At 35.3% G+C, this 16355-nt stretch overlaps 1 protein-coding gene across 1 annotated transcript in view; it reads left to right on the top strand.

The window, feature by feature from the left end:
• DNAH12 (dynein axonemal heavy chain 12) overlaps positions 1 to 16355 on the top strand; it is a 151531-nt gene that overhangs the window by 91220 nt on the left and 43956 nt on the right. The window contains exons 29-37 of the mRNA XM_081805771.1: positions 1179 to 1310; positions 3366 to 3455; positions 3950 to 4090; positions 5855 to 6096; positions 7114 to 7261; positions 7549 to 7694; positions 11427 to 11456; positions 11570 to 11583; positions 12700 to 12760. Coding sequence (XP_081661897.1) covers positions 1179 to 1310; positions 3366 to 3455; positions 3950 to 4090; positions 5855 to 6096; positions 7114 to 7261; positions 7549 to 7694; positions 11427 to 11456; positions 11570 to 11583; positions 12700 to 12760 — 1004 coding nt within the window. The remainder of the gene's footprint in view (positions 1 to 1178; positions 1311 to 3365; positions 3456 to 3949; positions 4091 to 5854; positions 6097 to 7113; positions 7262 to 7548; positions 7695 to 11426; positions 11457 to 11569; positions 11584 to 12699; positions 12761 to 16355) is intronic.

Genomic DNA, 16355 nt, shown 5'->3' with positions numbered 1-16355 from the left:
TGATTTGGATTTCCCTGATGCCGAGCGATATTGAGCACTTTTTCATGTGTCTGTTGGCCATTTGGATGTCTTCTTTGGAAAAATGTCTGTTCATGTCTTCTGCCCATTTCTTGATTGGATTCTTTGTTCTTTGGGTGTTGTGAAACTCACAGGATTCTTGATTGCCTTCAAACCTTACCAGTTCAGATCATTGATATTAGGTTCCCCTCTCATTGAGAGTCTGTTGCTTGTACCCTTCCTGGTATCAGATACTATATTTTATGAAGTAGCTTCAGTTGCAGAGTAGAGACATTGGCTCTATTTAGTATAAGCAGACAAGGATTCTTTAGGGAATTTTGTAAATGGATTGCACAATTATTGGAAGAGCTGAAGAAACAGATCCTAGGCTGAGCTGCCAGGAATGACTCACAGAGCCAAACTGGAAATAGTCTACCAGAGGAATGATCCTCTGAGTCAGAGGCTTGCAGAGCCATCTCACAGAGCCTCACCACCTTTGCTGTAATCTATATCAGCAAATGAGAGCCTCACTCCCTGCCCATCTCCCCATTTATTCAGTCAGAATTCTTGTATCATTCAAGTGATCTGATGATAGAACCCAGTGACCACCCACAACTCTAATTTATGGGGAACTAAAATATATAGTTGTTAGCTTTCCAACAATTGCAAAGGATGTCAGAAGGATATTGGAGTAGGTAATAAGTGAGTGAATCTATTGTGTCTGTCATAACAATATATACCTTATTCGGAAATAAGTTTAAATTAGGGTCTACCTCTACTTTCATTTTTTTTTTTTTTTTTTGCTAAAACTACTATATAAGCAAATATAGAATTAAGTCTTTATCTAAATTAGGGTTCTTAATCTGGGTTCAGTGTCTCAGATTGGTATGTGATTGTATGCAAATTTTTTATATATGTGCAAAAATGTACTTTCTGGAGGATTCATAGCTGTTATCATATTCTCATAAAGATCTATGAACTCCCAAACATTTGAGAACCGTGGTCTTAATCTGTGCTAAATTTAAATTCTCTTTTATTAATTATTTCATAATTAGGCAAAGCCAAAACAATCATAATTTCAAATGAAAATTGATGTTCCATAATTCTCCAACATTATTTTCTAAATTCCCATTATTTAAAAATAAACTATTCTGAAGATACTCTGTTTTCTTTCAATTTAGCCAGCTGACATTACAATTGTGAAATCAATGAAGAATCCTCCATCTGGTGTTAAATTAGTTATGGCTGCTATTTGTGTCATGAAAGATATAAAGCCAGAAAAAATTTCAGATCCTTCAGGAACTGGAGGCAAGGTAATAACTAGAAACAGATTAAAATCATAATCATGAATGTACAGAACACTTCACAGCAACTATTATCAAATTAAATGTCGACAGTATCCAGTCCAGGGAAGAAACATTGTTTTCCAGATTGAATGGATTCAGAATAAAGAATGGAAAACATTATCTACATGTATTCCACGGTAAAGCTAAGGCAGTATATAGCATCAGAAAAATGTGGTTCCAGTTGCTTCTATTTCTTTTTCTGTCTGTACAGGTTACCTGCTATCATGGGGTGGGATTGATTGAAAACGGAAGTATGTGAGCTTTTTCCAGCTAAGATTCTGAAGAACGTGTTAGAAAGAACACCTATGTGGTTATATGAGCATTCAGGAAATTCTGCTGAGTTAAGCAGTATAGTGAAGTTGTTAAAAGTATGTGTTCTAGGGACACCTGTGTGGCTCAGTTGGTTGGGCATCTGCCTTCGGCTTGGGTCGTGATCCTGGGGTCCTGGGATCCAGCCCTGCATGGGGCTCCTTGCTTGGCGGGGAGCCTGCTTCTCCCTCTGCCTGCTGTTCCCTCTACTTGTGCTGTCTCTCTGACAAATAAATGAATAAAATCTTAAAAAAAAAAAAAAAAAGTATGTGTTCTAGAGCCAGAATGTCTGTATTCAGAAATTCTGTCCCACTAGCAGTGTGACCTTAGGCAAGATGCTTAATTTCTGTGGAACTCTGGAGGATTATTATAGTACCTGCCTCACAAAGTTAATCTGATGATTAGATTATACATATAGATAGATACATATAGATCATATGTATAGATAGATACATATAGATTATACATATAGATAGATAATACATATAAAGCTCTTGTGTATAAAGCTTTATCAACAGTTCACAATAAATGTTAGCTGTTGTTGTTATGATTATTATTCAAGGCTATATCTCTTAAAAAGAAAGGCCTAGCATCCATCCTAAACTAAATTTATGGACTTATTTTCTTTTCAGGCTTTTATAGTACCTAGGTTTGAATTCCTGGATTGGAGAATTGAGGGGTGTGTGTGTGTGTGTGTGTGTGTGTGTGTGTGTGTGTATGCATTCTGTACTTTACTGAGATAATAAATAAATCAGCTCTCACCTTACCAAGTCATTCTCATTTATGCATACACACACCCTACCTATTAGGCTTCTGGAATTAGGAAAAAATCTGTTGGGCTACTTATTTAACATCTTTGCTAGCACAAGTACCATATACTTTATCCTGTAACTGGCAGAGTGATGTGTAATCCTTGTCTTCTTTCTCTTCTTTATCTCACTTGGGGAGCCTTGCTGGGTGAGGAGGTCCCATCCATAAGAAAAATGTTTGCTACCTGTCTTAGTCCTTTGGGCTGCTATTAAAATTACCATAGACTGGGGTGGCTTATATTTATTTCTCATGGTTCTGGAGGCTGGGAATTCTGAGATCAAGGCTCCAGTAGATTCAGTGTCTGGTGTAGGGCCCATTTCCTGGTTTATAGATGACATTCTTTTTGCTGTATCCTCACATGGCAGAAGTGGGAGGGAGCTCTCTTTTATTAAGGACACTAATCCCGTTCATGACCTAATCACCTGTCCACGACCCAGTCTCCAAATACCAACACACTGGGGATTAGGTTTCAACATATGAATTTTGATGGGGGTGATAGGGGACAATTTCAGCCTATAGCACTACTTTTCTGGTTTGAAAGAATCAAGACTAAAGGAAAAAAAAGCTGGAAATAATAAAAATACATTTTCTTATATGAAATTCTGATGGTGTTTATGCTAGTTGCTTTTCTTACATTTCCTAAAGAGAAATAATTGCATCATTTGCCTTTCAATGTATAATTTTTTATAATGAATTCAGTATACAAGTTTATGTTCATATCTTAAATGTTTGATATATTTAGTACGTTTTTGGGGAGAGGAGTCTATTTCCAAAGAGATAGAAGTTGATATTTTGAAAGTATATGGTTTCTCTGGATAATATACCTTAAACTTCAAGAAGAAAAGTTTATACTGAGCATCTTTAATTGTATGTTTAATAAGTTTCCACAAATTTTATTTATAGATATTAGATTACTGGGGACCTAGCAAAAAGCTTCTGGGAGATATGAATTTCTTAAGAGAATTGAGAGAATATGACAAGGACAACATTCCAGTGAGTTTCATTGGATTTTTTTCTATACATATAACTTTGCCAAGATGTATAAGATCTTTAACATTATGCAATATTATATAAAACATAAGATAGTCCATTTTTAGGATTAAAATAATGCAGGAATATTATATTATTGACTACATTATGAATTCTCATAATGCATAAAACCACTCCTTCATACCACTGAAAGTCATTTAATGAATTACTGTTTTAGTGTATTATTAACTTGAAACAGTTCTCCGTCTTATAATAGTTTCATAAATCTGAAACACAAATGTATGTGAGATAAAAAAGTAGAGTGCACTTTTGCATCCAAACTTGTATTTATTGATTAAGGTTTAATTGTTTTTTTCTCATTTCCACATATTTTCCCAATCGCCAACAGTCTTTTAATTTTTTTTGGAGGAAACATGTTGCTTCAATGTCTGTAATCTTTCATCTTATGATTGTATGATATATGTTGAAATTTTAAGATGGAAATGTTTGTTGTATAGGTGACTGTTATGCAGAAGATACGTGGTGAATACTTAACAAACCCTGAATTCGACGCTTCTAAGATTGCTAAAGCTTCCTCTGCAGCTGAGGGTCTGTGCAAGTGGATCATGGCTATGGAAGTGTATGACAGAGTTGCAAAGGTATTTGGAGGATCAACATATTCATTTTCTATTGAAATGTTCCCAGAAACTAAAATCTATGCCAATATTGACTAATTAAGAAGTTTCTAAAACAGATACCAGAAAGAATGTACCTTGCTGCAGCACAGACATCAGATGTTGAGTACCTAGTAGATGAAGAGAATACTTGTGTGTGATATAACCTGGTCTTGGCTAGTGGTAGTGAGTGGTAGGGTTGTGGGAACAGGGATGAATCGGCCAGACTGACCTATAGCTGTAGAGACTTGGGGCAAAAGCCAAAACTTCAAGGGCAAAGTGGCAGATTAAAAAGTTGATTCAAAGGGTCAGAAGTTAGAAGATCCAGTAGAGTTAAGAGGCAGAGCATGGACAGTTGCCCTGAAGCAATGGCATGCATAGGTAAAGAACCTTTTATGGAGAATGGTTAAAAGCATTTTGTAAATTTAGCTAGCAAAGGACCACAGAAACACTGGCCTTGCCCTCTGTAGCTTGCAGAATTCTACTGAGGGAAGCAGGAAATATAAATAAAAAGGCAGATAAAAATACGTGGTAGCATGTGTTTAGAATAATCTCAGAGTATAGAATAAATGATGAGGCTGTCACAATTGGGAAGATATTCCTAGTAAGGTACATGTGCCTGTAGAGAGGGAGGGATTTTGATTGTTAGTTTTGGGGGAGTAGACTTGTCAAAGAAATAAAATTAATTTTATCTGGGATATTCTTCCATTGAACATCTTGTCCCCTCCCCATCGCAGGTTTTGGAACTCTCAACCTAGCTCATGTCCGCATGTCTCACAAGGCATGAAGCAGAGAAGCCAGGGCATTCAGAATCTTTCCTGACTTCCCACTCTACACCTCCACACTGCAGCTGCCCCATGTTGTTTTTTAATTCTGATGCAGCTGCCCCATGTTGTTATGGGAGGGTTGGAGGGAGATATTCAGTAAGGTCTCCTCTGAAGTCAAAAGTAGAAAGTGGAGCTTCCTGCTCTCTATTTATTTAACACATTCCCCCTTCAGAATTTCAGCCCCGAGGAGAGAAAACAGGACATTTGGTGTCTGATCCCTGCCTCCTCCTTCCCTCTTTGCCATCAGCTTCGTTCATGGCAATGAACCCCCAGACTTAGACCTTCCTTCTTTCAAACTGGCATATATTATCTTTGGTCATCTTCTCAATTCTTTCTACCAATGGCTTAAAAATTGACCAAACCCCATTCTTGATATATTATCAAGGCTTTCTTTCTCTTTGTAATTCTATTATCATAGTCTTAATCCCCCCCAAGGCAAATGTATGCTTCAGCCAACTGGGAAGAAGACCACAGACTTGAAAATGCCATACACACACACACAAAGCATATTCGTATATTTGAAACGTTTTTAATTTCTGCTACATGTTTTTTTCCCCTCTGTTTCTGGCAACAGTTGAATGGCAACTTCTCATTATTTTGAGACGTTTTGCTATATCTTGTACTGTTTTTGCTACATATTATAACATTTTGTTAGTCTGAAATAATCATCTATTTATAGATGATCATTTGCTACTCCAGAATGTTTTATATATTTTATATGACCTATAAATATATTTTACTTTAGGTTAAAAAAAATGTAAGATTTAAGTCAAAATACTTATTTTGTATAATTTATTATTATAAATAACAAATGTATTTATAATAATAATGAATCACTTTTAACCCATCATATCTGTAAAGGCTTATTTGGTGTCAGTTTTAAATAGCACCCATCCTAGCTGCATTTATTGTTCCCAAACAGGTAGTGGCTCCTAAGAAAGCCCGCTTAACAGAAGCTCAGAAGTCCTTAGCTGAGATAATGGAGCTTTTGAATCAGAAGAGAGCAGAATTGGCAGAAGTAGAACATCATTTGGAAAATTTACAAAGAACATTTATTGAGAAAACTGAGGAAAAGGCTCGTTTAGAAGACCAGGTGGAACTCTGTGCTAAGAAGCTTGAGAGAGCCTCAAAACTAATTGGAGGACTGGGTGGAGAAAAATCAAGGTCAGATATCTACTTATTTTAACAACATTTAAGAAAGTCAGGCTTGAATATGTTACTTTCATTGGGTGTTTATTATGATTATTGATTTTTAAGTGTCTGGTTTAGAATGTGGGGCATTCAACAAGGCACCTGGCCAGGGTTCTCCCGGCAGAATATCAGTGTCAAGGATGGTGTTTGCCACTTGTTTCCAAATTTTTTATAAGACAAAGGATAATTTTTATTTTAAGTGGTGAGTGTGTGGGTGATCAGTGTATAATTCTTTCAATTTTATGTGTATTCAAATTTTTTCATAATAAAATGTTCACGGGGGTGGGGGGAGTAGTGGATATATGGTTCACTTTCTTAAAATTTATTTCAAAGAAGATATAACTGGACTGATCTAACAAAAACAGTTAACTTTATCCTAATCTATTTATTTGGACTGGCCAGCCAGCTATCTCATTTATTAATTATATGTGTTGAGTGAATAGCATGATAAGGTAATAGGCCTTTGACAGTACTTTGTAGTGCAGATTAGGTGGTTTTGAAATGCACTTTTTTATTGTAAAGACTTCATGAAATGGAAAAAATACCAACCTTAGCACTAGTATGGCAGCTGTTATACAACTTAAATGGAATTTTTGGTAATGAATTGCAAATTTTTTTATGTTTTACAGACTAACAGTAAATACTGAAACAAGTAGCAGGGCCACTAAACCAAACAAATCATCCTGGAGAAAATTATTACACAAACTGCCGGCGTGTTTTTGTTTTTGTTCTTGCTTATTCCCAAGGGTCAAGTTCTGCAAGAAATGCCTAGTGATCTAATAATGAAAGATGGATTGTCATTCATATAGCATAGATATATTATAGCATGTCAGTGCTAGAAGGGACCCAACCTCCTCATTTTATAGATAAGAATCCAACATTTCATGGCTTTTTGTTATAGAATTTGGACTAGAAGTCCCTTACCCTTTCTATTACTGTCTTCCATCATTCTCTCTGGTGAGGCTATTTTTCCTTTGGTTAATCTCACAGATGGTATCAGGCTGCAGATGACCTTCAGATAATTTATGAAAATTTGACAGGTGATGTCTTAGTCTCAGCAGGAGTAATAGCCTATCTTGGTGCTTTCACTTCTGGCTTTCGGCAAAAATGTACAGAAAATTGGAGCATGTTGTGCAAGGTAATAGTTTTATATTTCATAAGTTTCCTTTTGAACATTCAAAGTATGTTTTGGGGTATTATGGAGGAAAAGATGGTAATAAGGATGAAGAAGAGAAGAAATAGCTTAAAGTATGGGGTCTTGTTTTTTCTTCTTGTTTGATCAGTAAAATACTTTTATAGTCCAACTTTCAATTCAGTTTTTTTCTATTTTTTAGAGTTATTAAGTAATATCTAATGACAAATCAATAATTTAAAAAATATTTCAACAAGATAAAAAAACATTAGATATTTGTTTATTTCTTACAGGAGAAAAAAATTCCATGTTCAGAGGAGTTCTCATTGAGTAAGACTCTGGGTGATCCAGTAAAAATTAGAGCTTGGAATATTGCTGGATTGCCAACAGATACTTTCTCCATAGATAATGGAGTGATTGTTAATAACTCCAGGCGCTGGTAAGGAACATAAAGTATTTTTCATTTATTTTATCTGAAAGTATTTAAACGTAGAGAAAAGTTGACAGGACTTCAGAGTAAGCACCCACATACCTACCACCTCCCAGATTCTGCAATTAACATTTTATTATTCTTGCTGCTTTATCACATACTTATCCATCCCTCTATCCATCTGTCAACTCATCCTTTTTATACATTGCAACATAAGTTGCAGATATGGTTATACTTTCCCCCAAATGCTTCAGCATACATATCATTAAGTTGTTTTGTTTGGTTGGGTTTTTTCTTTTGATGTAAAATTTATGTACAATGAAATACACAAGAGGTAAGTATACCATTCATGAGTTCCAACAAAAGTGTACGCTTGATACAGATACAGAACATGACTAACATCCAGGAAGTTCTCTTATGTCCCTTCCCAGTAAATCCTTACTCTTACCCCACGGTGGGAAATTACTACTCTGATTATTTTCCACCACAGGTTAGTTTTGCCTATTCTAGAACTTCATATAAACAGAATCATACTGTATGTACTCTTTTGTGTAAGGCTTCTTCCACAAAGCATAACATTCCTATTTTTTGTGGCTGAGTAATATTCCATTGTATGGCATGTATACATTCTCCTATTGATGGACACCTGGGCTCTTTCCAGTTTTTGGCTATTCACTGTATTTATTTTAACTAGGTATTTCTACCTGTTTTTAAGATACTATAACTTGATAATTTATGCAATTTCATGGATATCTTTTTGAATTACTATCATTGATAGTGTGATAACTATATGAACTTTTCAAATGGTTTTATTATCCTTTTATTTATATCACTTTGAAAAGCTTGGACCATTACTCTGATCTGAGAAATCATTTCCTGTAAATGATTATCCATGTTGTCATTTAATTTTAAGTCTTTTCATTGGACTTTATCTCAAACATACTGTGATAAATATTGTTGAGCTTTTATAGTCATGAGGTACTGCTGTAAGTGCCCTATATTCTCAAAAATTCCTATGAGTTAGACATTATTATTATTCCATTTTACAGATGAGGAAATTGAGGCCAGGAGTGATTTAATAATTTGAAATTTAGTAGATAACTGAGCTAAAATGGTGGAATGAGAATTTTAACCCAGGCTATTTAACTTCCAAAACCTTGTTTTTTAATTACTGTGTGAAGTGTGTGGAATAGGATATCACATTCACTACCTTTAAAACTGTAATGGAAATTTTAGTAATCTTGTGGAATATGAGATACATATAAGGAAACCTTACATTCTGAATGTCTGAGTTATTGTTTGTTTTTATACTTTGGAAACCTTACTTCAAGACATCTAAGTTTCTTTTATATTGACGGTATTGTTTTAACAAAATAAGGATGTGTATGATCATATTTTGAGTGTTTTTTCACTCAGATTTTGCTTGAGTGTGAACATTCTTAGATTGAAACTTCTAGATAATTATAGTAAATTTATCATAATCTGAGAAAGTATATTTAGCTATTCAATAAAATATGTTCTCTGGTAGAGCAGGAAATGTTCTACTTAACAGAATATTATACCCCAAGTTTTTATAATTCTGTTTTAGAACTCCTTTCAATGCATTGGTGGCCATTCAGGTTTTTTAAATTGCAGTTCAGAAAATGCTGTTGGTATATTTATATCTTAATTAAAATTTGAGAAAATCAGAGGTTTCAGGATCATATGTAAATTGAGGAAAACAATCTGTCATTTTCTGGAAGAAAGCTGGCTCTTCTAATAAAGTAATATTTCAATGGAGTCACCCTTTCTACCTGTTATTTGTGCACCAACTGGTCCACAGGCCATGGGTTGGGTGACTTTTAAAGGATTAATCTCCATCCTTATAGTTCAGACTTCACTTCTTGCCACTTGAGCCCAGTCTAGTCATCTATGGCTGTCATCCTTCTTGACACCAATATAAGTGGCCACAGAAGCTTAGTCTCTCTGTCTCCTGGTAGCAAAACCCAGTAATGTAGCTAAGGTTCACTCTTTTGGTTACTCTATCTTAAGTGTATCTTAGACTATCTTAAGTGTACCTCAGAGAAAGTCTGGGCCACCAGGCCTCTGGAAGGTGAAAACTGCTCTGTCTGTCTTCTGTCTCTCAGGGTGTAGGAACAATCTTCTGTGTTATTCTCTGCACAGCTGCTTCATTAGTCTATCTCTAATGATGTGGTCTATCTCTGTTCCTCTGTGCACATGGTTGTTCACTATGGAAGCCTCAGTTCCTAAGTTCACAAAACACATCAGTTGAAAAATACAGATTAACCAGAACCATCAAGTCAAACTTCAAATTCCTGTGACAGAAAAATCTGACTGGCTTAGCTTGGGACAAATATCCACCCTAGGTTTAGTCACCTATGACTTGGGACCAAGCCATTATAGTAACAAACACAGGCATTGAAGGTCAAGAGTGTAGTTCTCAGAAGAGTCATAAACTGGGAAAACAGTGTACCTTTTTAGGACTCTGGTGCTTGCTTTTTTTTTTGTATCTTTGGACATGATAAAAAGTAAGAATCTAATTTTATTTTTTATATAATGACAGTCATGTACCCCAGCACTGTGTCACTGTTTATTGAAGTATTCATCCTTTCCTCATGGATTTATAATACTAACTTTGTCACTTTAGTGTTTCTTTTAGTGAGTACTTGTGAATTGGTCTGAAAATATCTTTTTCTCATTTTAAAAAAATTTAAGTTAGGTTTATTGAAGTATGGTTTATATACAGTAAAAATCTATCCCTTTTAGGTGTACTATTTTATGAATTTTGACTAAGGTTTATGGTCATATGATCCCTGCCACAATCAAGATTCAGAACATTTCCAACCATTTGAGGGTTTTAAATGGAGAGAGGGGGTGACATAACCTTTTTGCCTTTTTTGTTTTAATTTTTGAATTAACATATTGACATAATTGTCTTTACTCATAATCAGAGTATTTAGATCATTTATACTTAATGGAATTATTGATACATTTAGATTTAAATCTGCTATATTGCTAGTTCTTTTGTCTCATTTTTTCTTTGTCCCTTTTATCTTTTTTTTCCACCTGGCTTTGGATTAATTGAAATTTTTTATGATTTCATTGGCTTATTTGTTAAATACTCCTTATTTTTAGTGTTTGTTCTAGAGCTTACAATATTATTTATCACTGAATACTTTCAAAATATAATATACTACTATACATAGTGTAATTCCAGTATCTCTTTTTTACCTATTGTGCTGTTGTTGCATATATTACTTTGTCATGTGTCATAAATCTCACAATAAATTGTTACTTTTCTTGCTTTAGACAATAATTTATCTGTTAGAGTGATTAAATATAAGGATTTTTTTTTACCTTCATTTTCCCCATATTTTTGGACCTCTTCATTTCCTTGTGTTTCTGATTTTATATTTCTTCTGCCTGAAGAATATTTTTTTCTTTTTTAAAATTTTTTTCCTGAAGAATATTTTTTGACCCTTCTTGTATATAGGTCTGTTGGCAAATAATGCACTCAGAATTTTTTCTTTATTTCATCTTCATTTTGGAAGCTACTTTTTGCTGGGTTTAGAATTCTGAGTTGACAGGTTTTTAAAGGTTTTTTTTCCTTTAAAGATGTCATTCCATTGCTTCTTGCTTGCATAGTTTCTGATGAGAAGTCTGCTCTAAGTCTTATTTTAGTTCCTCTTTATGCAATGTCTTTTTTCTGCTGACAATCTTCAAATTTTTCTCTGTCTTTAGTTTTCAGCAGTTTAACTATGATGTGTCTGGGTAAATATGTGTGTGTGTGTGTGTGTGTGTGTGTTTTAATCTTGGTATTTTTTCTGAATGAAGTTTTCTGAGATTCTCAGATCTATTTCATTTTCTCCTTCTTTTCTCTCTAGGATCACTTACATCTGTAAGTCTTTTTGATATTGTCCCAAAGCTATGGGATGCTCTGTCTTGCTTTTAACCATTCTTTTTTCTTTTTGAATTTTAGTCTAGGTAATTTCTATCATGGTTACATTGAAACTACACACAACCTATGAAAGGAATTATTTAGATTTCACATCATATTTTTTATTTCTAGTATTTCCATTTCAGTCTTTCTTGTAGTTTCATCTCTCTGCTAAAGATCATCTCTTTAGGCATGTTATCCACCTTTTCCACTAACTCTTTTACATTTTAATCACAGTTATTTTAAAATTTCTTGTCTAATATTTCCAACATTTGTGTCATCTATGAGTCTGTTTCTGTTAATTTCTTTTTTTTTTTAAGATTTTATTTATTTATCTGAGAGAGAGAATGAGAGACAGAGAGCATGAGAGGGGGAGGGTCAGAGGGAGAAGCAGACTCCTCGCTGAGCAGGGAGCCCAATGTGGGACTTGGTCCCAGGACTCCAGAATCATGATCTGAGCCGAAGGCATTTGCTTAACCAACTGAGCCACCCAGGCGCCCTCTGTTAATTTCTTTGTCTTCTAAGAATGTTTAGGCATTTTTTCCTTGCTTATTTAAATATCTCATAATTTTGGCTTGAATGCCAGATTTCATGGGTTTAACAATGGGGAACTGAGCTAAATGGTATTAACCACTGGAAATGGGCATGCCTCTTCTTCTATCATACTATTAGTGCAGAGCTTGAGTCAGTCTGATCATGAGTTGAGCTGGGTTTGGATTTTGTTGTTGCTCTGGTAAAGTTCAGAAGACCAGAGGTTTCAAATTAATCTAGCCGTGGGTCCATGCTTAGAATGAGGACTAGGGTTCTGGAGGTTTTTTTCTCAGTGTTAGAGTTTTTCTTCAGCTTTCAGCTGTTCATAAATGCCCATGACACAGAGGGTGTCTCTCTCTCTCTACATTTTTGCTCTTCCCCTGGAGGAAGATTGCTGTTGTTTTGTGCTCCATGTTAGATTGTTTTGGGGGGCAGAGTGGGAGTTCTCTGTAATTTTGATTCTTGCTCAGTCTTAGAAAAGTGCTGTTTATGTGGGCCTCTGGGAGTAGGACTTTTTCACTTTTCTGTCCCTTCTTCCTATGACAGCTAAATTCTGCCTTCTACCTGTGGTTGATCTTAAACAGGAGTTTCTTACTCCTCTCCTAGAGTAAGAGATTTCTACTAGGTAAATGTTGGTAGAGGTATTATGTTTTTAGCCAAAGACATTTTCTTGCTCCCATCCTGACTATCCTCAGGGGTTGAGTTTTTCTTTTCTCCTGCCCGAGCTGCAATGTGTGCTTTGTCCTTACCTTTCCCAGGATTCCTAGTAGTATTATTGGCCCAATACATGTTTTCCAGCTCGGAGCTTCCTGGCTCACATAGTGTAAACTTGTACCCTAAACCTGCATGAAATATAAATCTCTGGCTACAGATTCTCAGGGGTCTTTTTCCCAGCTGGAGGTAAAACAGGAATAAAAACACTTCCTTCATTGAGTTGGATTTTTTTCTATCTATGATTTCACTAAGACTTTTGTGGGTGTAAGCTTAATACAAGGGTCTCAGTTCCAGCTTCCTGCCACATATGGTCTCAAGGAGCCCCTTGTCAGTTATCAGAACTGACAGTCTCCCCAAGGCTAGCTGTCATTTCTGCCCCCATACTTACTGTTCTGGAATTCAGTTTTGCCTGTGTTTCTGGAGTCTGTATTTTTCTATACATATATTTTATGTACTTATGTATTATGTATGTATGGCACCTATGTATTTAAAAAAATGTCATATTTTATCTATCAGTACTAGGTGGCAGGAGGATTTTTTGGTTATTTAGCCAGTCATGCTGCTAGAACTGTAGTGTATAATTAATCCTTATTGTGCTTGTTCATGATTTCTAGAGGTTTGTTTGTTTATAATATTGTACAGTGGTCGAAGCAGGGCAGACTCAAGCATCAGGATATTTGAATTCAAATTTTCCCCTATTACTTTCTGTCTTGAGATTTGGGTAACTTACTTGACCTCTCAATGCCTCAGGTGCCTCACCTGTAAATGGGGATGATAACAACTCCTACCTCATAGAAATGTTATGAGAAAGTGCCTAGTACACAATAAGTACTCAATAAATGTTAGTTTTTAAAAATAATTGTCATCTTCAAATTACTCATTTTAGTGTCTATATCTCAAAATCTGACTTTGCTTACTTTTTAACCACAATGAAAATACTTTGCTGCTTTATTAACACATCGTTCTGGCTACTTAACAGCAAAATTTTCTCCAAGATTACTTCCTCTGTCAGAAGCGTAGATGGATAATGCTTTTTAATTCAGACTGCCCACGGATCTCAAATGTAGGCTAGCATTACTGTCATACCTACAGTAAGGTGTGCTTGAAATACAAATGCTATGGCAGAGCCTCATCTCTCTGGATGCAACTCAATTTTCCATTTATATATTTAATCCTCACGTAAGAGTGTATTAAGTAGGAACTAGATATCTTTTAGAATAAACAACAATCCCTAAACATTGTATTACCAAGAACATTAATTTATGCATTACTAAGAACATTGATTAGCATTAAATGTTAATTTACAAAAATTGCTACTTTTTTCAAGGGAATCAACAATACTATATTTTTCCAATAACAAGGATATATAAGGATGAAACCAGTTCCTTTAAACAAGGCCATGAAAAGTACTAAAAGCATCTAGTCTAGTCAATTTTTAAGCAGTTGTATGCAAAATAACTTTCTCATTTCCAGAACACTTTCCACTGTTTGCTGTGATAGCAAAAGTAAATTTCAACTAGTATCCGGACTTTTTTGTATTTTTAATAGGATTTCAGCACAATTTGAGCTGGGAAGGAAAACAACCAGTCAGCTACTAATTAGGTTGTTTTTTCTTTTCTTTATTTTTTTTCTTTTCCAAATTTTTATTTAAATTCCAGTTAGTTAACATACAGTGTAATATTAGTTTCAGGTGTAGAATTTAGTGATTCATCACTTCCATATATCACCCAGTGCTCATCACAACAAGTGCACTCCTTAATCTTAATCACCTATTTAACCCGTCCCCCCACCCACCTCCCCTCCAGTAACCCTCAGTTTGTTCTCTACAGTTAACAATCTGTCTCCTGGTTTCCCTCTCCCCCCAACCCATGTTCATCTACTTTGTTTCTTAAACTCCACATATGATCAAAATCATGTGGTATTTGTCTTTCTCTGACTGACTTATTTCCCATAGCATAATATTCTCCAGCACCATCCATGTCATTGCAAATGGCAAGATTTCATTCTTTTTTATGGCTGACTAATATTCCATTGTATATACATACTACATCTTCTTTATCCATTCATTAGGTGATGGACATTTGGGCTCTTTCCATAATTTGGCTATTGTTGATAATGCTGCTATAAACATCAGGATGCATGTGTCCCTTTGAATCAGTATTTTTGTATCCTTTGGGTAAATACCTAGTAGTGAAATTGCTGGAATATAAGGTAGTTCTATTTTTAACTTTTTGAGGAACCTCCATATTGTTTTCCACAATGGATGCACAAGTTGGCACTCCCACCAACAGTTAAGAGGGTTCCCCTTTCTCCACATCCTCCCCAACAACTGTTGTTTCCTGTGTTGTTAATTTTAGCCTTTTCGACTGGTGTGAGTTGGTATCTTATCATTGTTTTGATTTGTATCTCCCTAATGGTGAGTGATGTTGATCATCTTTCCCAAAGACATGCATGTCTTTGGAAAAATGTCTAATCATGTTGTCTACCCATTTTTAAACCGGATTGTTTTTTGGGCATTGAGTTTTATAAATTATTTATATATTTTGGATACTAGCCCTTTATCCAGTCTGTCATTTGCAAATACCTTCTCCCATTCTAAAGATTTCCTTTTAGTTTTTTAGTTTTGTTGATTGTTTCCTTTGCTGTACAGAAGCTTTTTATCTTGAGGAAGTCCCAATAGTTTATTTTTGCTTTTGTTTCCCTTGCCTCAGGAGACCTATCTAGTAAGAAGTTGTGACAGCCAATGTCAAAGAGGTTACTGCCTGTGTTCTCCTCTAAGATTTTGATGGTTTTCTGTCTCATATTTAGGTCTTTCCTCCATTTTGAATTTATTTTTGTGTATGATGTAAGAAAGTGGTCCAGTTTTATTCTTTTGCATGCTGCTGTCCAGTTTTCCCAACACCATTTGTTGAAGAGACTATCTTTTTTCCATTCTTTCCTACTTTGTCAAAGATTAGTTGACTCTATAGCTGTGGATTCATCTGTGGGTTTTCTATTCTGTTCCATTTTTATTATGTCATGATAATCACCACACATCATTAGTTTTTGATGTAGTGTTCGATGATTCATTGTTTGTGTATAACACCCAATGCTCCATGCAGAACGTGCCCTCCTTAATACCCATCACCATGGGCTAACCCATCCCCCCACCCCCTTCCCCTCTAAAACCCTCAGTTTCTCAGAGTCCATAGTCTCTCATGGTTCATCTCTCCCTCTGATTTCCCTCCCTTCATTTTTCCCTTCCTTCTCCTAATGTCCTCCATGCTATTCCTTATGTTCACAAGGAAGTGAAACCATATGATAATTGACTTTCTCTGCTTGACTTATTTCACTTAGCATAATCTCCTCCAGTCCCATCCATGTTGATGTAAAAGTTGGGTATTCATCCTTTCTGATGGCTGAGTAATATTCCATTGTATATATGGACCACATCTTCTTTATCCATTCATCTATTGAAGGGCATCTCGGCTTTTTCCACAGTTTGGCTA

Source organism: Leptonychotes weddellii, chromosome 1, assembly GCF_054177405.1.
Source record: "Leptonychotes weddellii isolate Sample4059 chromosome 1, ASM5417740v2, whole genome shotgun sequence".
NCBI classification, from domain to species: domain Eukaryota; kingdom Metazoa; phylum Chordata; class Mammalia; order Carnivora; family Phocidae; genus Leptonychotes; species Leptonychotes weddellii.
This window is presented reverse-complemented; position numbering and strand designations above follow the sequence as displayed.